Source organism: Nanorana parkeri, unplaced genomic scaffold, assembly GCF_000935625.1.
Source record: "Nanorana parkeri isolate BGI_ZX_2015 unplaced genomic scaffold, ASM93562v1 scaffold727, whole genome shotgun sequence".
In the NCBI taxonomy this organism is placed as follows: Eukaryota; Metazoa; Chordata; class Amphibia; order Anura; family Dicroglossidae; genus Nanorana; species Nanorana parkeri.
Genome location: NW_017306995.1, coordinates 183,075 through 202,598, shown reverse-complemented (window position 1 = coordinate 202,598; position 19,524 = coordinate 183,075). Strand labels below are relative to the sequence as shown.

At 38.5% G+C, this 19,524-nt stretch overlaps 1 protein-coding gene across 1 annotated transcript in view; it reads right to left on the bottom strand.

Annotated features, from left to right (window-relative positions):
- Window positions 1–19,524, bottom strand: part of DHRSX (dehydrogenase/reductase X-linked) — a 219,716-nt gene that overhangs the window by 28,810 nt on the left and 171,382 nt on the right. The window contains exon 6 of the mRNA XM_018564129.1: window positions 3,953–4,160. Within this exon, the coding sequence (XP_018419631.1) occupies window positions 3,953–4,160 (208 nt within the window). The remainder of the gene's footprint in view (window positions 1–3,952; window positions 4,161–19,524) is intronic.

Sequence of the window (19,524 nt, the reverse complement as noted above, 5' to 3'; positions counted from 1 at the left end):
CTGTATGTATATATATATATATATTTTTTTTTTGGGGGGGGGATTTTCTACTGTGTGCCACAGGAACTTTTACACTAAGCAACATGAGAGAGCTATTAACTCATTAGATACTAAGGAATAATGGGGTAAATACATTCTTATTTATACATCATTAGCAGTGGTATAACGTACTATATCGTATCTAACAACACTATGGATGTTTAGGCATGTGAAGTAAGAAAAAAAGTTCATAAAGGATTTTAACCATTCATAGATATACTTGTGTAGCACTCTAACACACCACATACATTCTAGTCCAGTCCAGTCCGGTTTCAGTCCACATACATTACAGTCCAGTTGAATGTTCAATATAGGAATCTTGGAACACAATGACTAAAAGTCATTGATCTCAATATAGTCCATCTAACTTAATTCAGGACTCAAAACGGCATTAGTATGCAGAGATCGTTGATGATGACATTATGATTATAATAGGTGACATCTTCTGTGTTCGGACATACTGATGTGTTGTGACAAAGCAGCATTTTGGCATATTAATGTGTAACAGTGTTGACAGCGTTGTCTTCTGTTCAATGTGTCCTGACATTGCCATCTTCGGACATATTGAGGCACACTGTTTTTAATCATTTTTCTTATTCAGCAAACAGGTACCCGTTACTAGTAAATTCTATATATTAGTGTAAATAACAATCCAGACATTTAATATATGTAATGCAGTACAATAGATAATCATGCCCAGATTACAGGTATCACATACTGGTATGCTACAATATAGTAAACTAAATGTAAGAGCCATGCAATCACAGAGGCAACTGCATCTCTAGTTTGCTCAGTTCACTATAGCTCAAGCATTACTGAAGACGAGAAGAAAAATAATACACATGTGAAGCAAGAAAATAACAGTACAGGGCCTGGAATAAATCAATTTTCATGACACATCATAAATCATATAACTGATCAAGACATAAAGGGTCCTTGTCATTGAAAGTACAAATCGGTTTTCTTGCAGGGTTATCTCAGCAGCACTATGTGACCTTCAGCTCTTCCTTGAACTTGCAGAAGTTTCTAATACTCATCTGTACAATAGTCTGTGCAATTAGTGCCCACAGGGGGTTATGATTTTATGCTGTTGCTGCAAAGTTAATAAATGTAAGAGCAGATGGAGAGCCAGAAAAGAACTCTGACATTGAGAAAGGCCAATAAGCATGTAGGGCTAAATGTTGTCATTGCATTCTTTAGATTTAATGAAAATATTTTGCAACCATTCATTGCCAATTAGCAGAGTTCTTCTTTAAAAAGGAAAGCTGTGCATGTAATGAGAATAACACACTAATTATGGGCAGCTCATTTGCCAAACTACAGATATAAAGCAGTACCTTTTATGGGAAGCACCCATTATAACAAAAGTAGTCTGCAGGGTCAGAGCAGTGTTCACCGCCTCTAGCAGTCTTCTAAAGGCAGGGAATCTACTCCAGGAGGATTAGGGGTATTGGGGTCTCTGTAAAGATGGCTCTTATTGAATGATGGCTTGCACAGTATACACCTGCACAACCCCAAACAGTGATTTAAAATTTGCCAATCTACAAATTCAATCATGTAGCTCCCATCACTGCAACCCTGTATACTATTATGTACTGGGTAGAACAATAAATGCTAATATATTACGTCTTATATTACACTAGTAGATCCCAAAGCATGTTTAGTTTGCTCAATTCTCTATAGGTGTAAGCAGCACCAAGAAAAAACATTGAGCACTGTGTAAAAAAAGAGGGGTGACTACTAAAATTGCCTATCACTGCCCATAGTAGTCAGTAAACAAAAGCACTACTATAAGTACAGTAAGATTTTGTGAAGGTCATCACAAGTCTCCCTCAAGCACCAGGCTATAGAGTGCTAATGATATGCCTGTGTTGACACATGCTATTACGGCACGAATAGATAAACGAAGAGCATACTTGGAGGCCACCCCACTACTCTCTATGGTGCTCTTGACATGTGTCAATACTGATGAACCTTGACAGCTTGCAGCTTTGACCTACATTTGCAAATTTGTGCAACTGAGGCCTCTTCTGTTATTGTAAATTGATAACAGTTTGGTGGGTCCGAGCAAGTATCAATGAGTGCTGGGGAAAATCATTCTAAACTGAGTAAACTGCACATCACATTGTACATCTCTCTTAGTAACATTAAACTGACTGGAACTCTGTAATTTTCCTTTAGAGTGGTACTGCATGAAAAAAACTATTTTATACATTATTAGGGTTCGTGGAGTAAAGATACAATCCTGCCTATAACAGTTAGCCCAATCTATCGGAAAGCCTATAATTTTAACAAATGATCTTCACTATGGATTAGGAGAAAAGTGGCATAACCAATTACAATAGAAAGGAAACAGCGCTTTCACTGCAAGGTGTCGAAGGCACTATATGTTTGATGACCTTACCACTTTCAGCTTCTAGTTTGCTGTAGCTAATTCAATTAAAATACTTATTCTATTTGCTACTATAGATTATAGAGTCTTGCACATAACCATAGTTATTGGCACTGCCTGAACAACCTGGAAAATACACAGTGTCTGCTTGGAAAATAAAATAACTTTTAGAATCCAGAAAAGAAGAATCTGCTTCAGTTTTATGGGAATTTCCAACTGACCTCCCCTTCCCACACACACACAGGCCACATTTGTAAGGCCTGTGAACAATTGATCATAAAGGTGAAAGCAGATTAATAACCACAGTTACAACTATTTATCAGCATAAGCAGCAGTTTATCATTTCCATTTCCTTTTGAGTAGCAGTGTGCATGTAGTACAACCAATATATCCCCAGTGGTTCCATAAAGAAAAGCTTATTTTCCCGCCAAACCAAACTGATGTAGAGGACAATGATTTATTATTGGGGAAGGGCTTCTTGTTATGGTCTGAAACACAAAGCATTTTTATTACACCAAACGAAGGTGTCTCACTCATGTTATACAATTAATATTAACTCCTACCTAATTATTATTCCTTTCTATGCATTGTACAGTCTTGCTTCAGTCAGCAAGTGATTTAGTAAATGTGCTTCCATTACAAATTTCATTCAAAATAGTTTCAGGATTCATTTACTCACTGAATAAGTACAACACTGTAAAAGGGATTAAACAAAAGCATATGGATTATTAGCTTATCAGCAAAAAAAACCTGCTTTTACATTTCTACATTATTAAATATTCATGAAAAAATGGGGCACATGGGAAAGGTTAGAGATGCCCAAGCTACCAAATCTGTCATTGTCTACAATGCCATGTATCACCTCCCTTCAAACGGCCATTCTCTCAGGGATCAAACATATATGAAAGAAGTACAAAAAAATAAAAGTTTCCATCAAATTTGTTATAACTGAAAGGATCAGTACACATAAAACTAATATTTCACTTTCAGATTTTTTTTTGTTTCAGTTTTTCCACCTGACATTTTTTTCATATGTGTCCGGGACTCCATAGGTCAGATATCGGCACTTAGGTTACCTGCTCTCCAAAACTGCAGTGACCATTGGGGTTTCCTCTTCTGTCTGATTCTTTATTTATTTGATAAAATAGAAAATGCAACAGGATTCTTTGAAACACACTAAGGAGTGCAGTAGCACCAACACATACAGATGGACAGGAATAGAGTTTGGATTTATTGCAGGGGGATCTCACTGTTAAACTATCTTTAATATATAAAAAGCCAGGGGTTGACTTAGCCTTCAAATTCACTCCCTGATCTTTATGACCCATCCATGTAGTAACACAGATGGGGAACAGACAATAGCCATTCAAGTTCTTTTATCTTTATTTCTTCTCCTACAAAACATTTCTATCACATTTTATTTAAATAAACAATTTTTTTATAATAAAGTTACAAAAAAATTATTGTACTGTACTATTGGGTTATGTAACATCAGTGTACAAAGTATTACTATTTACCTACCTTTAACAATAGCCAGCCAGCCATCCATTTTACAAATCTCCCTGGCCATGAGACATGCTGGTAGAGGTCAGTGTTCACTACCCCAGGATCCACTGCATTAGTAGTTACATAACAACCTTCTGCAGTAAGCTGCTGTTGTAAATAGTATGTGAACAGAACAAGGGCCAGTTTACTCTGAGCATATGCACCATGGGATGAGTAACAGTGTCTGTGTAAAAAGAAATAAAAAAAAAATCATAAAATAGCATAAACATTTCTAGAAAAGCAAGAAAATGTTACAAGGTTAAATAAGTAAACAAAGTGTAACAGTATATCTTCCTATATATAGGCGGTAACAGAACAAATGTAAAGGTCACCTCCTGCTGCATTTCCATTTTCTCTGCTGAGCTCAGAAATCGGTCATATCGACAAAGAGAGAAAGCTGGTAGGGGAGGCTGGTGGAAGTGAAACAGCTTATGTTAAGCCTTCAAAGTGTTCTTAGGACATTTAACTGGGTTAGGGAAGAATGTTTGCTGTACTGCACATTTCATAAGAAAAACGTTAAAAGAAATTACAAAAAAAAAATCTTAAAAAGTAACATTTACTATATTTAGCTAACCTTATGTTTACTACCATAGACTCTAGCAAATAACTTGAATGCAATTGTGGTTCTTCACGTTGTTGTGTAAAAATTATACAACATATACAATTGATATTAAAGCCATTCTGTGTATTATAGATTTTCATTTTAGCACTCAGACAGCCATCATTTGCTATAACTGTCCAAAAATAAAATTTCTACTTCTAAAATAGCAAACAGGATTCATTTTGTAGTCATAACCTCCTAGAATCTCCATCCTGCTTTACTTGTAATTGAATCACTGAGGTTGATTTACAAAAGGATTTGAGAATGTTCATGTAATAAAATGTGTAAAAACGTACTTTAATTATCCAACCAAGTTAAAGCGAACCTTTACACTGCAGTAATATCTAAGAAAAAAATCCCAAAAGCATCTATATATAGAGAGAGATATTAATCTCTCTCCATATATATAGATATATATATAAATATACACACCTTTTTTTTATGTTTAAATTTCGGCGCCACAGGCGGCCGTGTTAGAAGAGGGAAAAGCCATTCCTTCCGTGCCTTCTTCTTGGGTCAGCAAGGTAAATCATTCATTATTTACTGTGGCCACACCCCCTTCTGACTCGTATGCATGCGCATATGATAAAACAAAACTTCTGATCCACAGTTCATGCTGTAAAGAGTAATCTTGCGAGATATTTTTTTTTTTTTTCATGAACGAGATCTAATTTCAATGACAAAGCAATCCCAGTGTGCAATAAGTTGGCAAACTGAACTACTTTGCACATGGAAAGCAGGAAGTGATTGCGTTGCAAGTGTAAGTATTTCAATATAACCGCATTTTACGCCTGACATGTCTATGTTATTATTAATCAGCATAGATAGAGGAATGCATTGGTGGGATTTGACTTTTGAGTGTGAAGGTCCGCTTTAAAATAAGATCCCTGTTTATTTAATTTGCACACGATTGGATAACTGAAGTGAATCTTCACAAATTGTATTGCGTGAACAATCTTGAATTCCTCAGGAAATCAGCCTCACTGTCTCAGAATTCAACACACAGCTTGATTTCAGATTACCAATAACCTTTTGCATGAAATATGGCTTCCAATGTTTCCTTCCTGGGAGTTTTATCCATGGTTATAGAACTGCATGTCTAAATGGATGCTGGGATGCAATATTTCTGACTACAATATTATAGAGAAGGCCAAAATTCCCACTAAACACTTACTTTGCAAACTGTTTGGTACAGGCACTGGAATGGTTTATGCTAAAAAAAAACAACCATTTTTTTTCTGAATAAAACTGAATTCCAAAGTGATATTTAAGTCGAAAGGATTTTAAGCTATTTTAAATGCTGATGAAATCACTTACAATGGATGCTACTCCTTGATGTTTAAAAGTTTTAGTTTCCTGCAGAATCATCTGGTCCCCTGGTCCTGACTTCCTGTTTTAGTGTGTGCTAGTAAGGTGTGTGTGTCACCACAAACACAGACTCCACAAATCAAACTACTTCCCTCCACCTTCACCCCCTCCTCCCTTCTCCAAACTAGTAGATGAATAGTTGTTGGGGTCTGCTCTGTCTCTTGTGATCTTGTACTAGACAGTAAGTTGAGGGAAGCTTAGCTGTGTATTTGTTTGATCTTGATTCATTATTCAGAAAAAGTTTGAGAGTTTAGTACTACTTTAACTTTCAATTAAGTGTGTGTGTGGGTTATAAACGTGTTTGCAAGAAAACCTTCCTTTGGGCGCAAAAAACAAATGTCATGCTAACTACCGCAATGTTTTATTTCTGTTCTGCATTTTTTTTAAAGTGCTCTTTCGACATATTCATGTTTGCGACTCACTGCACACGTTTTCCAACATTTCGTATAATATTTCAACTGCGTGGTATTTGTGTTCTGCAATTGCGTGCAAACTTCCAAATCGATAACACGTAGCCACCTGCACTCCATACAGTGTACAGACCTTGACGGAGAGTTGGTGCTTAACTACCTTCCGTCCATGGCCGTTTGTGAACGGCCGGACGGAGGTCTGCTAGGAGCGGGAGGGCGTCTTGAGACGTCCTGCCCCTCCCCCTTCTCGTGTGCGTCACTCAGCGCGCACACGAGAGGGAAAACGGTAAGCATGTAAACAGCCAGCGATTTACATACAATCTGTCCCCCAAAAATGGTATGAAATTCATTTCAGTACAGCGTTGCATGACGGAATAAACATCAGTCAAAGTACCGCAGCGCTGAATACTGAAAAATGGCCTGGCCAGGAAGGGGGTGAAACACCATGGCCTATAAGTGGTTAAAGTGACAACACGGATGTGCCGTGTCAGATAAGGTCCATAATAGAAGTCACCAGCAGTCGATGATATGTGCAAGAAGTAAAGCACTTTTTATTAAATTGTCACATGCGTCATATAGCCAGACAGCCATGTATGACGCAAGTGACAATTTAATAAAAAGTTGTTTACTTCTTGCAAATATCATCGAGTGCTGGTGACTTCTATTACAGACTTACAAATCATCGCACATCCTAGAGGAGCTGATAAGCACTTCTTTAAGTGTGGCAAAGATAATTCACCTTCACTTCCTCAAGTCAGGCATTCAGCTGTCATTCAGGAGGTTCCTTGCAAGCTTGCGAAAGTTTAGAGATTGGGACAATTTTGATGCGGTTCTCCTTATGAAGGCATTTAAGAATGAAAAATAAGGTAACCGGCAAACACTGTATAACATGCTGATTGTTACTACCTTGAAAACCCAATAAATATTTGGATACAAAGAATGAAAAATAAACTAGGATAATACATCTTTTGTTTTATGCACTATAAATCAGGGATACAACATTTAAAAGACACTGATGATGCAACAACATTGATAAATCCCCCCGAGTGTATTTTTAGTGAGCACATGGTAATAGTTATTATTGTAATGTTTATCTTAAATTGAACCTGCGAAGAGAGAAATCTGTAGGTTGCCATTGTTTACCTTGTTCTGTTAATGCTGGCTGCCTAGCTACCATGTAGATCCCAAAAGTTTACTATAGAGACTAATGCCAAGAACAAGCATGCAGCAGCAGCAGCAGCAGCTTGCAATCTAAAAATGGGAGGTCAGAAAAGCCAGAAATGACTTTTATGTAACAAATGTTTTGTTCCCTCTGTATTTTTATTGAAATAAAAAAAAAAATTAAAAATAAGAAATGGTAGCTCACATAGAAGAAAACTTTCTCTTATAGTGATTGTTAATGCAACAATCAGAGCTCCTCAATACCCTAAAAGCTTGCTTGGTTCTTGCAAGTTCTGAATTGTAGGAGGGGAGATAGTTTGCTAAAGATTGTTAAAGTAATACCTCACCACTTAGCAAGCTTTTAGGGTGGTGAGGAGGTCTGATTGTTGCAGTAACAATCACTCCAAGAGAAAGTTTTCTTCTAAGTGGTAAGGTATTACGCTAACAATCTTTAGCAAACTATCTCCCCTCCTGCATTTCAGAACTTGCAAGAATCATAATGGTTACCACATGCTGTTTCTGATTGGCGTCTGGTAAAATTAGATGCCTTTGGTGTACAAGTCACATAATGTTTCACCTAGGCCTATTACATACAACCTCATTCACTGCAGTTTTGCACATTTACTGCTAGATTCTAAACAATCATCCAGAGGGTTGACGTTTATAAAGCAGAGAAGATGGGAAGGAGAGAATACATCTATTCTATAATTATGGATCATTACACTAATCGAAAAACATGGAATCCCTCATTTTACTCACATGGATTCTCTCGTTGCACGCCAGTGAAAACACAGCATGATGCTGCTAATGGGCAAAAAAAATGTGAGGTTTGTGTTTGTTTCCATGCACAATGCCACTTTCCTTATCAACTACAATATCAACTTCACTTACAATAGTTACAAAAAGAGTGAGCAACATGGATGGCCAAACTGCGGCCCTGCAGCTGTGGTGGAACTACAAATCCCAAGAGGCTTTGCAAGATTCTCACAGCCACAGACATGACTCCCAGAGGGAGATGCTTCATGGGATTTGTAGATTCACCATAGGTGGAGCTTTGCGAGATTCTCACAGCCACAGACATGACTCCCAGAGAGTGATGCTTCATGGGATTTGTAGTTTCAACATAGGTGGAGAGCTGGAGTTTGGCCATCCCTGCCTTAGGTCAACATTGGTTTATGGCCGGGCAATGTTGATCTTGAAGGTTGGCATAAGCTGCTAGCATATTACCAGCAACATTTAATTAGCTGTTTCCATTACCTGGCTAATGGAGAGGATGGTACCCTGTAGCAGGGACAAATAAGGAGGTATGAATGTTTTTTTTTCTAAAACTGTCTTGAAACCCTTATTGTTAAGCCACTGGCTGCCAAGGTCCTGCAAGTAATCAGGTTGAAAATATGCAATTTGCAAATTTTATTGTGCATCAGTTTGAATGATCTGATTGTGTAAACATAACTACACACTTTAGAGCATGCACCCCTAAATCTGCAGTGTATGGCTGGAATAGGAAACATTCATTTGTTGGCAGGCTCCTCCATGACACTGACCAACATACTTTGGCCAAGCCTGCTTTGTGAAAAAGTGGTTAGCTGGGATGGATTTTCCTGAAAGGTCACTATTATTTTTCCTGAAACAACCAGTGCTTACAGCACTTCCCTCTCCATGGGTGCAGTTTTGCATGTCTTTATACCAAATATTCCTAAAAGTGTATGGAACATCTATGCATGAGAGGTAGTTCTATAATGTCAGTAGTTGACTTAGTGTTTAGTGAAAAACAATTAAGTTCTTCTGTAATATATTTTTGGGTTGTCATTCACTGCTTTATAGATAGATAGGCTGAGATTAGACATATCTTAGGAAATCCCTGAACTGTGGCAGACATGTAAGTGTGCATCACCCTGGAGGGAAGAAAGGCGCAACATCGCTAAGATTGTATAGGAAAATACGGCAATGCATTAAATAAAAAGAACTATTTGGCACAATTACAGCTTAAACTCATGCAAAAAAAGTAAACATACATTGTAATCAATATAGTCAAACTAATATAGCAGCTGAAGGATTTTTAATCTCTACAATCCAGGCACTTGTGCTGGAAAGCACAGCAAGGTCTTGGAACTTAGCAGACAACTCTTCTGTTAGACTAATAATCCAAGCCTGTGATTGGATAATGAGGGAGCAGCAACACAGTGATGTGGTAATGTCACTGTTTCCTCCCTCTGAGCATGCCAGTGCAAAGAAATAGATTCCTGACTGGCTTAGACTGCTGACCCTCTCTCTCCCAGTCCATTACAGTAAGTTGATATCAAAATACTAATTCTATGTAAGAATACATGTAATGATTTTCTATGACCACACAACTAAATTAAATGGTATCGGTTGGAGCTGCCAAGAAGAATAAGACACGGTTATAACAATTAATTGGATGCTAGCTGCTTACGGCACTTTAATTTTTATGGATTCACAAAGGAAGGCACTTGTATGCATACAGGACCTATTTTCACAAAGGGCAAATGCTTTTTAAGCTACCTGCGTGAAAATCTTATTGATATTCAGTAAGCAATTAGTCAGGAACCTACCAGAACAGCGTGAGGCTGCAAACACATACTTGATTAAAGTGGAGCTGAAACTGAACTATATACTGCCATCCGCTGAATGCTTAAATAGCTGTTTGGTCAGACCATCTTTGAGAATTGGCTCACTGTACCTTCTCTAAAAGCCCTCTTAGACTCTCATCAGCTCATATGACTTTCAAATAAAAAAATAGAAATCTTGAGTCATTACATTTTTAATTGTAGGAAATTAAACTCAGGATAGAAATATGGGAGCCATCATTTTTTTGAGACCACTAAGTATATACATAGGAAATCAGCAACAGCAGAAATAGTCAACAGCAGAGGTAGGAATTAATGTAAATTGTATAACATATCACTGTGACCACCTGTCCCCTTATTCTCTCACACTGTCTTGCTCTCTGCTGGCCCTCCACATTATGGCCCACATCAGGTGCAGTTATCAGACTCACCCCGAAAAAAAACTCATCCGTAGCACATTTTAACCATTTTTCTCCTAGCAATGTAACACCTAACAGAGTTTTTGGAGATTTGACACTGTTGGGCCACATCATTTTGTGGACAGATGCATATTACACAGGTGTTTTTCTTGGACACCAGGGCTTTCAGTTTGTAGCAGGTATGAATACATATAATTAATCTCATGCTATTCAATGTGTGATTGGATGTGTGATAACCCCTGAATGACAAAGATAAAACAAGTCTTAACACCTGAATGCAATTTTGACATGTACTAGTAAAACTGTAAATATCTTTGTAACTACTTAGGAATTCATTTATAAACGTTTTGTCGGCATATACACTATATTGCCAAAAGTATTGGGACGCCTGCCTTACACGCACATGAACTTTAATGGCATCCCAGTCTTAGTCCGTAGGGTTCAATATTAAGTTGGCCCTCCCTTTGCAGCTATACCAGCTTCAACTCTTCTGGGAAGGCTGTCCACAAGGTTTAGGAGTGTGTCTATGGGAATGTTTGACCATTCTTCCAGAAGCGCATTTGTAAGGTCAGGAACTGATTTTGGATGAGAAGGCCTGGCTCGCAGTCTCCGCTCTAATTCATCCCAAAGGTGTTCTATCGGGTTGAGGTCAGGACTCTGTGCAGGCCAGTCAAGTTCCTCCACCCCAAACTCGCTCATCCATGTCTTTATAGACCTTGCCCTGTGCACTGGTGTGCAGTCATGTTGGAACAGGAAGGGGCCATCCCCAAACTGTTCTCACAAAGTTGGGAGCATGAAATTGTCCAAAATGTCTTGGTATGCTGATGCCTTAAGAGTTCCCTTCACTGGAACTAAGGGGCCAATTATACCTTGATTTGTTCAGAAACAAATTGGGCTTTCATTTGGTGGTAAAAATTAATTGATATCTACTGATTTTTATTCATTATCAAAGAAAACTGGTAAACAAGAGAATTTTTTAAACTTTACCGGTGTATTTTTGCACAAATCAATACTTTTTAGATTTTAATGCTGAAAAATGAGCCTTGTTGTATTATAACTTTAACCGCTTGAAGACCAGTTGTTTAGACCCCCTTCCTGGCCAGGCCATTTTTTTGTATTCAGCACTGCGGTACTTTGACTGACATTTATTCTGTCATACAACGCTGTACTGAAATGAATTTTATACAATTTTTTGGGGACAGATAGAGCTTTCTTTTGGTGGTATTTAATCACCACTGCGGTTTTTATTTCTTACTATAATTAGGAAAAATTACTGAAAATTTTGAAAAAAACAAGTTTGTTTTACATTATGTTAGGAACCATTTATTATTACCCAGTTTTTTGGTAAAATATAAAAGACGGGGTCACGACGGGTAAATAGACACCAAACATGTCAAGCTTTAAAATTGCGCGCACCTGCGAAATCGCAGAAAACGACCATACCCAAAATTGACCATAGGCAATGCTTTAAAAGCTTTTACCGCTCATCAGTTTAGTGTTATCAGTGATTGATGGCCCTAGAATGATTGCTCTCACTGTGACGTTCGTGGCGATATGTAACATGTGCGGCGTAATGGGCGCAATCCTCGTTTTTTTACGTATGCGCCCCCGACGCATGTTTGCATGCGTGTATGTATGGGTGGGGACTAAAATGTTTTTGCTTTTTTATTCTTTTTATGTGTAACTTAAAATTTTTTGGAAGGGAAAGTTTAACTTTTTTTTACGAAACTCTATTGCTATCACATACGGGTGCTAAAAAAAACCCCTATGTGATAGCAAAATATGTGACAGGTCCTCTTTATGGAGACATCAGGGGTCTCCAAGACCCCTGTCACCTAGGACCCCCAAAAGAAGCTGATGAAGCACAGATCAGCTTCTTTCCAGTTTCTGAAGCTGGAGAGTGACACAAGAATGCGGAAGTGATGTAAAATACAACACTTCCGCATTCTTGCAGCGGAGACGGGACCGGAGGGAGCTCGTGTACCGACCTCCCTCTGACATTTTTAAACTATGCTAAACCTGAACTTCAGGGAATCAGATAAATCTACAACTGAAATGCATATACTTGTTTTCTAGGTACCAATAGAAGACAGCATAGCCAAGATTTGGATCATCACTGCAGTGGCATAACAGTTTGGTCCAAAACATATCCCAGCCCCCTGACTGGACAGTGAAAGAGCAGATGCACTCTGAGGAGCCATCACACTGCTCTTTGTTCACCTCAGCATGTTTCCTGTGAGCACATGTTCACTGTAGCAGAATGAGATTGGCTGCAAGAATTGGTCATCGTTCTTCCAGCCTACTCTACCATATGGAGGATTACAGAAAGGTCCCTCCTGAAAGATAGCAGTGAACTTCCTGGTATATGTGTTTGCCTAAGCACCCCTGTGCCTACAACCTCATTGCTGTATATTTGCAGTGTAAGAACTGATACCTGTGACTGTGAGTTTTGGGAGATTTGAAGTGAGATTTGCTACTTTGCTTACTACTTACTACTCTGCTGCTCACTGTCGCAGTGTAGGCACTGGCATGGAGAAGCAAAAGCTCAGCATCTACCATGATAGCAGCTTCCACACAAACAGTGCAGAACAAGGCATTGTAGGTCAGTAATGGGGACAAAATAGCTGCAGGGAGACCACAGGCAATACTGGTAACCAGTCCCATGCCCTCTGTCTGCCTTGTTTGGGCGCAGGTTTCAGTTATCAGTTCCGCCCTAAAATACTATTAATGATTTTATTATATAACTGCTTTAAATACCTTTTTTAAAGACAGCATTGACTTTAGATTTAAAGATGGCCAACATGCACATTTAAATGTTATGTCTATCAAAGTCCAAGACCCGACTAATTCTAATCTCACCCTAACATTTTGCTGTAATGTGCACACTATCTCTGTAATACACCTTGCCACTTATATTTTAAGAAGCAAGAACATTTAGATTTTTTTTCATAACCGATCACTCGCAGCTGTACATTTTATGACAGGAAATTCTGGATTATTAGAGATATCTGCTTAACTAAGGTTCAATGAGTCAGATTTTCCCTGCCATGCACAAATTCCCATTTTGAATGGCTCATCCTTTAAATTACATGACATTTTTCAGTTCTGGAATGCTGCTAATAACAATCTACATAAATTGTATGGGCCAAAGAAAAAAAAAAAAAGAAAATAAAAGAAGAATTCTAGTACGGAAAACATTTAAAGGACATTCATTTTATAAATAAGCATAATCGTATATAATACTTGATGTTTTCTAGCTATTCATATCATCTGAAAATCTATAGTGACAGTCTTGAAGCTCAAAGATTCAGTTATGACAAATCCCATTCCTTCAATTGTATCATTTTTCTTTGTAAGAAGGAACCACATGTTTACGGTGCTTATGCTGCTGTGATGGCACTTGTTAAAGTGTAAGCAAAGTAAACTAAATTTAAAAAAGCTCTACATGCTGCAAGGATCTTAGCAGTGCTGCTTGTTCCTGTTGGTAGATGCTCACAGCAGCATTAGATTAATGCCTCCTTTCTTTGTTAAGTGGGAGGGTCGGCCTGCTACAGTTCCTTTGCTGAAATAGTAAAAAGAGTTGCTAGTAAAAGCACTAATATGGTATTTTTTGTTATATCTATAGGGAACAGTGTCAAGTTTTAAACATTTTGGTCCAATTAAGTCTTAAGCACGGATATTAAAGAGGAACTGTATCATTATCTTTAAAATTCCAACAAATACACCTTTAGAAATGTTTAGAAATGACAATCTACAAACACATACTTCTAGATGATTGCAGGCTTTTAATTCTTTGCATACCTTATTTTTTTTCCCTCACCATTCTTCTCACAGTGGTTATTTTTACTAAGGGCAGATTAATTAATCTCCATTTTAGTTCCGGGAACTCTGGCACATGTGACTAGGACATGTGACCATGCACATCATTTCAAGGGAAAACATTTTTCCCTTGAGATCTTGCAAGATTTTGCAGTGTACAGATGAGATTTCTCAGCAATGCATGTAACTCTCTGTGCATCTCTTAGTCACAGACTACATCACTAATGCGTATGAGGACCAAGAAGTGAAAAAACAGTAATTGCAAGTAAATTAAACATATGGTGATTTCACTAATGAATGTAAGATGATTTCATATCAGCATGCAGAGCTGAATGCTAATGTGATTTTTATTGAAGGGGTTAAAGGTCCACTTTAAAATGTTATAGAAATTATAGGAAACAGACTGAAGTAATTAATGGAAAACCAAGTTCATCCAGACCAGATGGTGCTATTACGCACAAAACAGGCAGACACCAGGAAATATAAGGTGAAATCCAAACAACAATAAGCATACTAACATGACATGGTATGTACACTTTTAAGAAAAGTATACTTAATCACCCTTCTAGCCTTCCTGACTTACACTACCCAACATTATAACCCACCCCTGCTTAGTTAGGACAGACACAGTGTAATCCAATATTTACATCCCCCAGTTGAAATCTTTTTCACAGCTGGCATTGCATGTACAAAGAGCGCTCGTGGACTTGTATACAGTCGTCACTCATGCATCTCCAGTCTTAGGAAACAACACAATAAACGTCTATAAGGATTCATTGCACAGGTGCAGTCAGCTGTGAGAAAGATTTACATAAACATCAGAGCAGGATAAGGCTGTCCTACTTCACTAAAGAACCAGCTGAGTGTTTTGGGAAGTTTAGGTCAGAGAGGCTAGGGAGGGTGGGTAAGTATACTTCTATTAAAAGTACAATTACCCTTTAAAGCAGATGTTAAAGGAGAACTATGAGGTGAGTGATTTTCAATTTTTCAATTAAACTGTCACACGTCGGCTCAATAGAGCGGGAAGTGAGTGAACACATACCGTTGCTCGCTCACTTCTTGATCATCTCCCTGCAGAGAGCCGTGACTGTCACTCACAGCTCCTTGCAGGGATTCTTCCCCCTCCCCGCTCCGATCCTCCAGTGCTGAGTGGCAGAACAGATGGGGCGGGTACAGCTGGCTCTGCCTCTAGATAGGTAGAGCCAGCTGTCAATAACGCAGCTGGGTGGATCTCAACAGTATTGTCGGGATCCGTCCCGGCTGCGGTGGTCTCAGTATACCGCGAGCTGTAACTTGCGGTATACTGAGCTTTGGGTCACGGGAGGGCGTCCTAGTTTGTGCCCTCCCATGACCTTTAGGAGAACTAAGGGGAAAACACTTACCCCACAGGTATCCTTTAAAGAAAATAGACACAATACAGTACAGGATAGCATAATATATGTTGAAAACCTCATAAACCTAATTTGTGCAAGTACCATACAACCTAAAATCAATCCACATGATCCAACTGCTTCCCTTTTCAAAAGATGCAAACTAGTCACTTAAAAGGTCAAGTTGGTAACATGTAATATAGTCATATGACACTGGAAGGATATTTTCTATATAAAAAACTTAGTATACATGACAGGGAAGGTACTATGTTGTCAATCAGTCTATATGGGTGGATGAAAAGTCTAAGAGGTTTAGATGTCACTGGAAGTTCCTGTTCTTTAGTATACATTGAAGCGGTAGAATTACTTCTATTTTCTAGCACTGTCAATATTACAACCCACTGTAGCTGTCTCCAGATCAGGACTGAGATTGAGTGGTTGATTTACTAAAGGCAAATAGGCTGTTAACTTTGCCCTTTGAATTCTCCCTTAGCTTAGTGAAAGTTTACTAGCTCTAGCGACCTAGCTCAGTTCCTTGAGTGCCCGCAGATGAAACTCAAACTCTATTTCACTCTGATCTCTGACAGCCAATGAGATACCTTAAATCTTTTGCTACTAGAATTGATACCTTGTTTATTAAACCTGTCTGACTCTTCTGTATAGATAGAAGCAAAGAATGTGTTTAATACTTTAACTTTCTCAGTCACTAGTAGCCAACTTCGCCTTTTCTTCTTTTATGGGGCCTACGTGTTCTGTCCTTACCCTTTTACAATTTATATAATTTAGGAATTTCAGGTGTTTCATTTGCTTTCTGTTGCTATGTGTTCTTTGTACTCTTTTTTTGCTTCCCTGATTGCTCTTTTGCAACTTTTGTTGCATTCCTTGTAGTACTTGAATGCCGTTGATGACCCCTTTGTCTTATATTTTTTGAGGGCCCTTTCCTTCTTGCTGATGTATTGCTTTACTTTGCTAGTTAACCACCCTAATTTAACTTTTGCTGTTTTGAATGTGTTGGTCAATGGAATGCACTGGCAAATGTTGGTATTTAAAATGTCCTTGAAATATTCAGGAAGATTTGGTCCCATTTAGTGTCCCATAGTAGGTATCTCAGTTTATTAAAGTTGTTGTACCAACATGTCTATGTTTCCTGGAGTTCACCTTGAACATTATAAATCTAATGATCACTGCTCCCCAAGATGTCCCCAATTTCCACATCTGTAATCAGCTGTGTTGTTTGTAATTAATAAGTCCAATAGAGTGTTTTTTTCTAGTTGGGGTTTTTACCATTTGTCCCATAAAATTATCTCTGAGTATGTTAAAGAAGTGACGGGCCTCACTTGAGTGTGTGGTTCCATTGGCCTAATCGATATCAGGATAGTTAAAGTCCCCCATAATTATGAAGTAAGCAAGAGCAGTCTGTGTGTAAGCAGGTGAGAAGTCCACTCTGGTGAGAGAAACAGTTCAACAGAGGGGCTAAGAATGAGGCAGCTTTGTCTTAACAAGGAAATAGACAGACCTCTGTGACAAATAGCCAGGAGGCAGAGAGACCTGTGTGCTCTTGTTATGAAACAACTCCGCCAAGTGTACTGAATTCTTGGAAAACTGCATTTAAAGCTAAATCTCAACACATAAATAAATATTGATTGGAAAGGATATGATCTGTATAATGCACAGCATTTAGGTGTTATTGACAACAAAGAGGGAACAGACTGTTATACCTGCTCAGATAATTGGACAGTTGCTGGATGTTGTGATTCAGCTGTACACAAGAGACCCATTTTCATGTATGTTTTTCTTTTTCTTGTGTCCATCTCAGAGGCTATGAAGCTTCTCTTTCGTTCTTAACTGCAGTGCATGAACCATGAATACAAAAATCTATATCTGTGTACCATTATAGGACTTCACATCAAAAATATGATTTTTTTAAAAGTTGAAAGCAAAAAATTATTATTATTATATTTATTTTAAATTGTTGCTGTCAGAATTCCATATCATTCATTGCGTAAATGTGTTCCTAAATAAAATTAATGCAGCTCCTGATGGAGCAATTCCTCACATGGAATCTTTTAAATTCAAAATTTCTGTAGAAGAAAGATATTGCAGTCAATGGTGAATAGTCACACAGAGGGAAATCATGTGTCCCACCCAGAGATGGATCAGGTTATTTGCATCATGTTCTGTGTCTGCTTATGCTAGAAATCAGCCGAGCAAACTAAACTATTTGGCTGTGTTTTAAAGCAAAATAAAAACTCATCAGTCAGTCAGATCAGTTTTCTGCTTCTGTAATGACAACCATATATTTTCTATTCAGTCTTGGCATTATGCTAAAAAATATGCATGGCAATATTCATCTTTTGGGACTTCTACAGGCACAAACAACCATGTCATGTATGAGTCAGTAGTCACTGATTTGGTTGTATTGTAATAGAACTTTTAACAAAAAGGCCTCATGATGGCCATATACAATACAATCTGCCAGCCAAACTAAATATACATTGATTTGTTTAAATAAGTCCTCACATAATATTTTGGCAAGCTCTACTTTCATGCAAACTATCTCAAATGTTTAACGTGAACCTGTGCTTTACTCAATCCAGCAGCACATACAGATTTCCCCTTTACTTCCCCACTGTCAAATTCAGCTACAGGAAAAAGGAGATGCCATCTTGTTTAAACTTAAAAACGCTCAAGATGTAGCTTGCACAGGGCTATGAACTATTCCTTCTTGACAATGCTGGTGTTGATTGGACAAGGAATTTGGGTCAGTGTTGTTACATGTAGTGTGTCATGTGCTCTTCCTTAACTGGAGGTACTAGGTAGTTTCTTTCCTCTCGGCAGCTAAAAAGAGTGGTGGAAAGATATGAAGTGTGCTACTGAGTAGTGGGGGACATGGGAAAAGCATAGGTTTGCTTTAACCTCTTCGTGACGGGAGACATACACTGTACATCCCACCACAAAGTGCTTAAATGACTGGCCACGTACACTGTACATGACCAGTTATTTGCGGCTCTGTAAAGCTGGTAACCGATGATTCTCAGTGGTTACCATTCATTAATGAATGCCTCAGTAATAAGGCATTCATTGATGAAATAGTTTAGCTTTTGTAAAGGCTTCTTTCTTTCATTAATGAAAGAATGAAGCCTTTACATACAAATACGGGAGCGCTAAATAGCAATCCGAAATGCAGGTACCACTCGGTCTGATACCATTTCCACAGTCAGCCTACTCGGAGATAATCTCCAACACCCAGACCTCCTGGGGCCCGGTAGCAACAGGGAAATGGAGAGCGGAACATGGTCCGACAGCCCCCCAGGCAAGTAGGATGCCCCCGCCACTAGTTGAAGTAGTTCCCTGTTGCCAAAGGCCAGATCAATGTGAGCCGAGGAGCCATGGGTGTGTTGTCAGGCCGGAGGAATATCAGGATGAGAGAAGGGAAGGTAACGGAGCTCCACCAAACACGTGTGATCCGCTTCACATCGTAGCCACGCCCCCAGCAATCCGATATTTGACAGCTAAAGATAGCAGAGAGGTAGCAGAGTGAGTCACCTCTCTGCTATTTGTTTTGACAGTTTCATAGACTGGCCCGATGTTTATGAAACTGCGTGATACATTTCAGGCACAATGTTACAATGTATCTCTGTGCCTGAAATGTATCACTTCTGATTGTCTGGGCACGATCAGAAACCTTTAGTGAGATCTGATTCTGACATGGTTTCAGGATCAGTCTCTAAGGTTATTATTAACTGTTTCGAAGTTTGGAGCAGCCTAATAATAACTAAAAATTAAAAAAAAAGTTAATTTATCATAAAAAG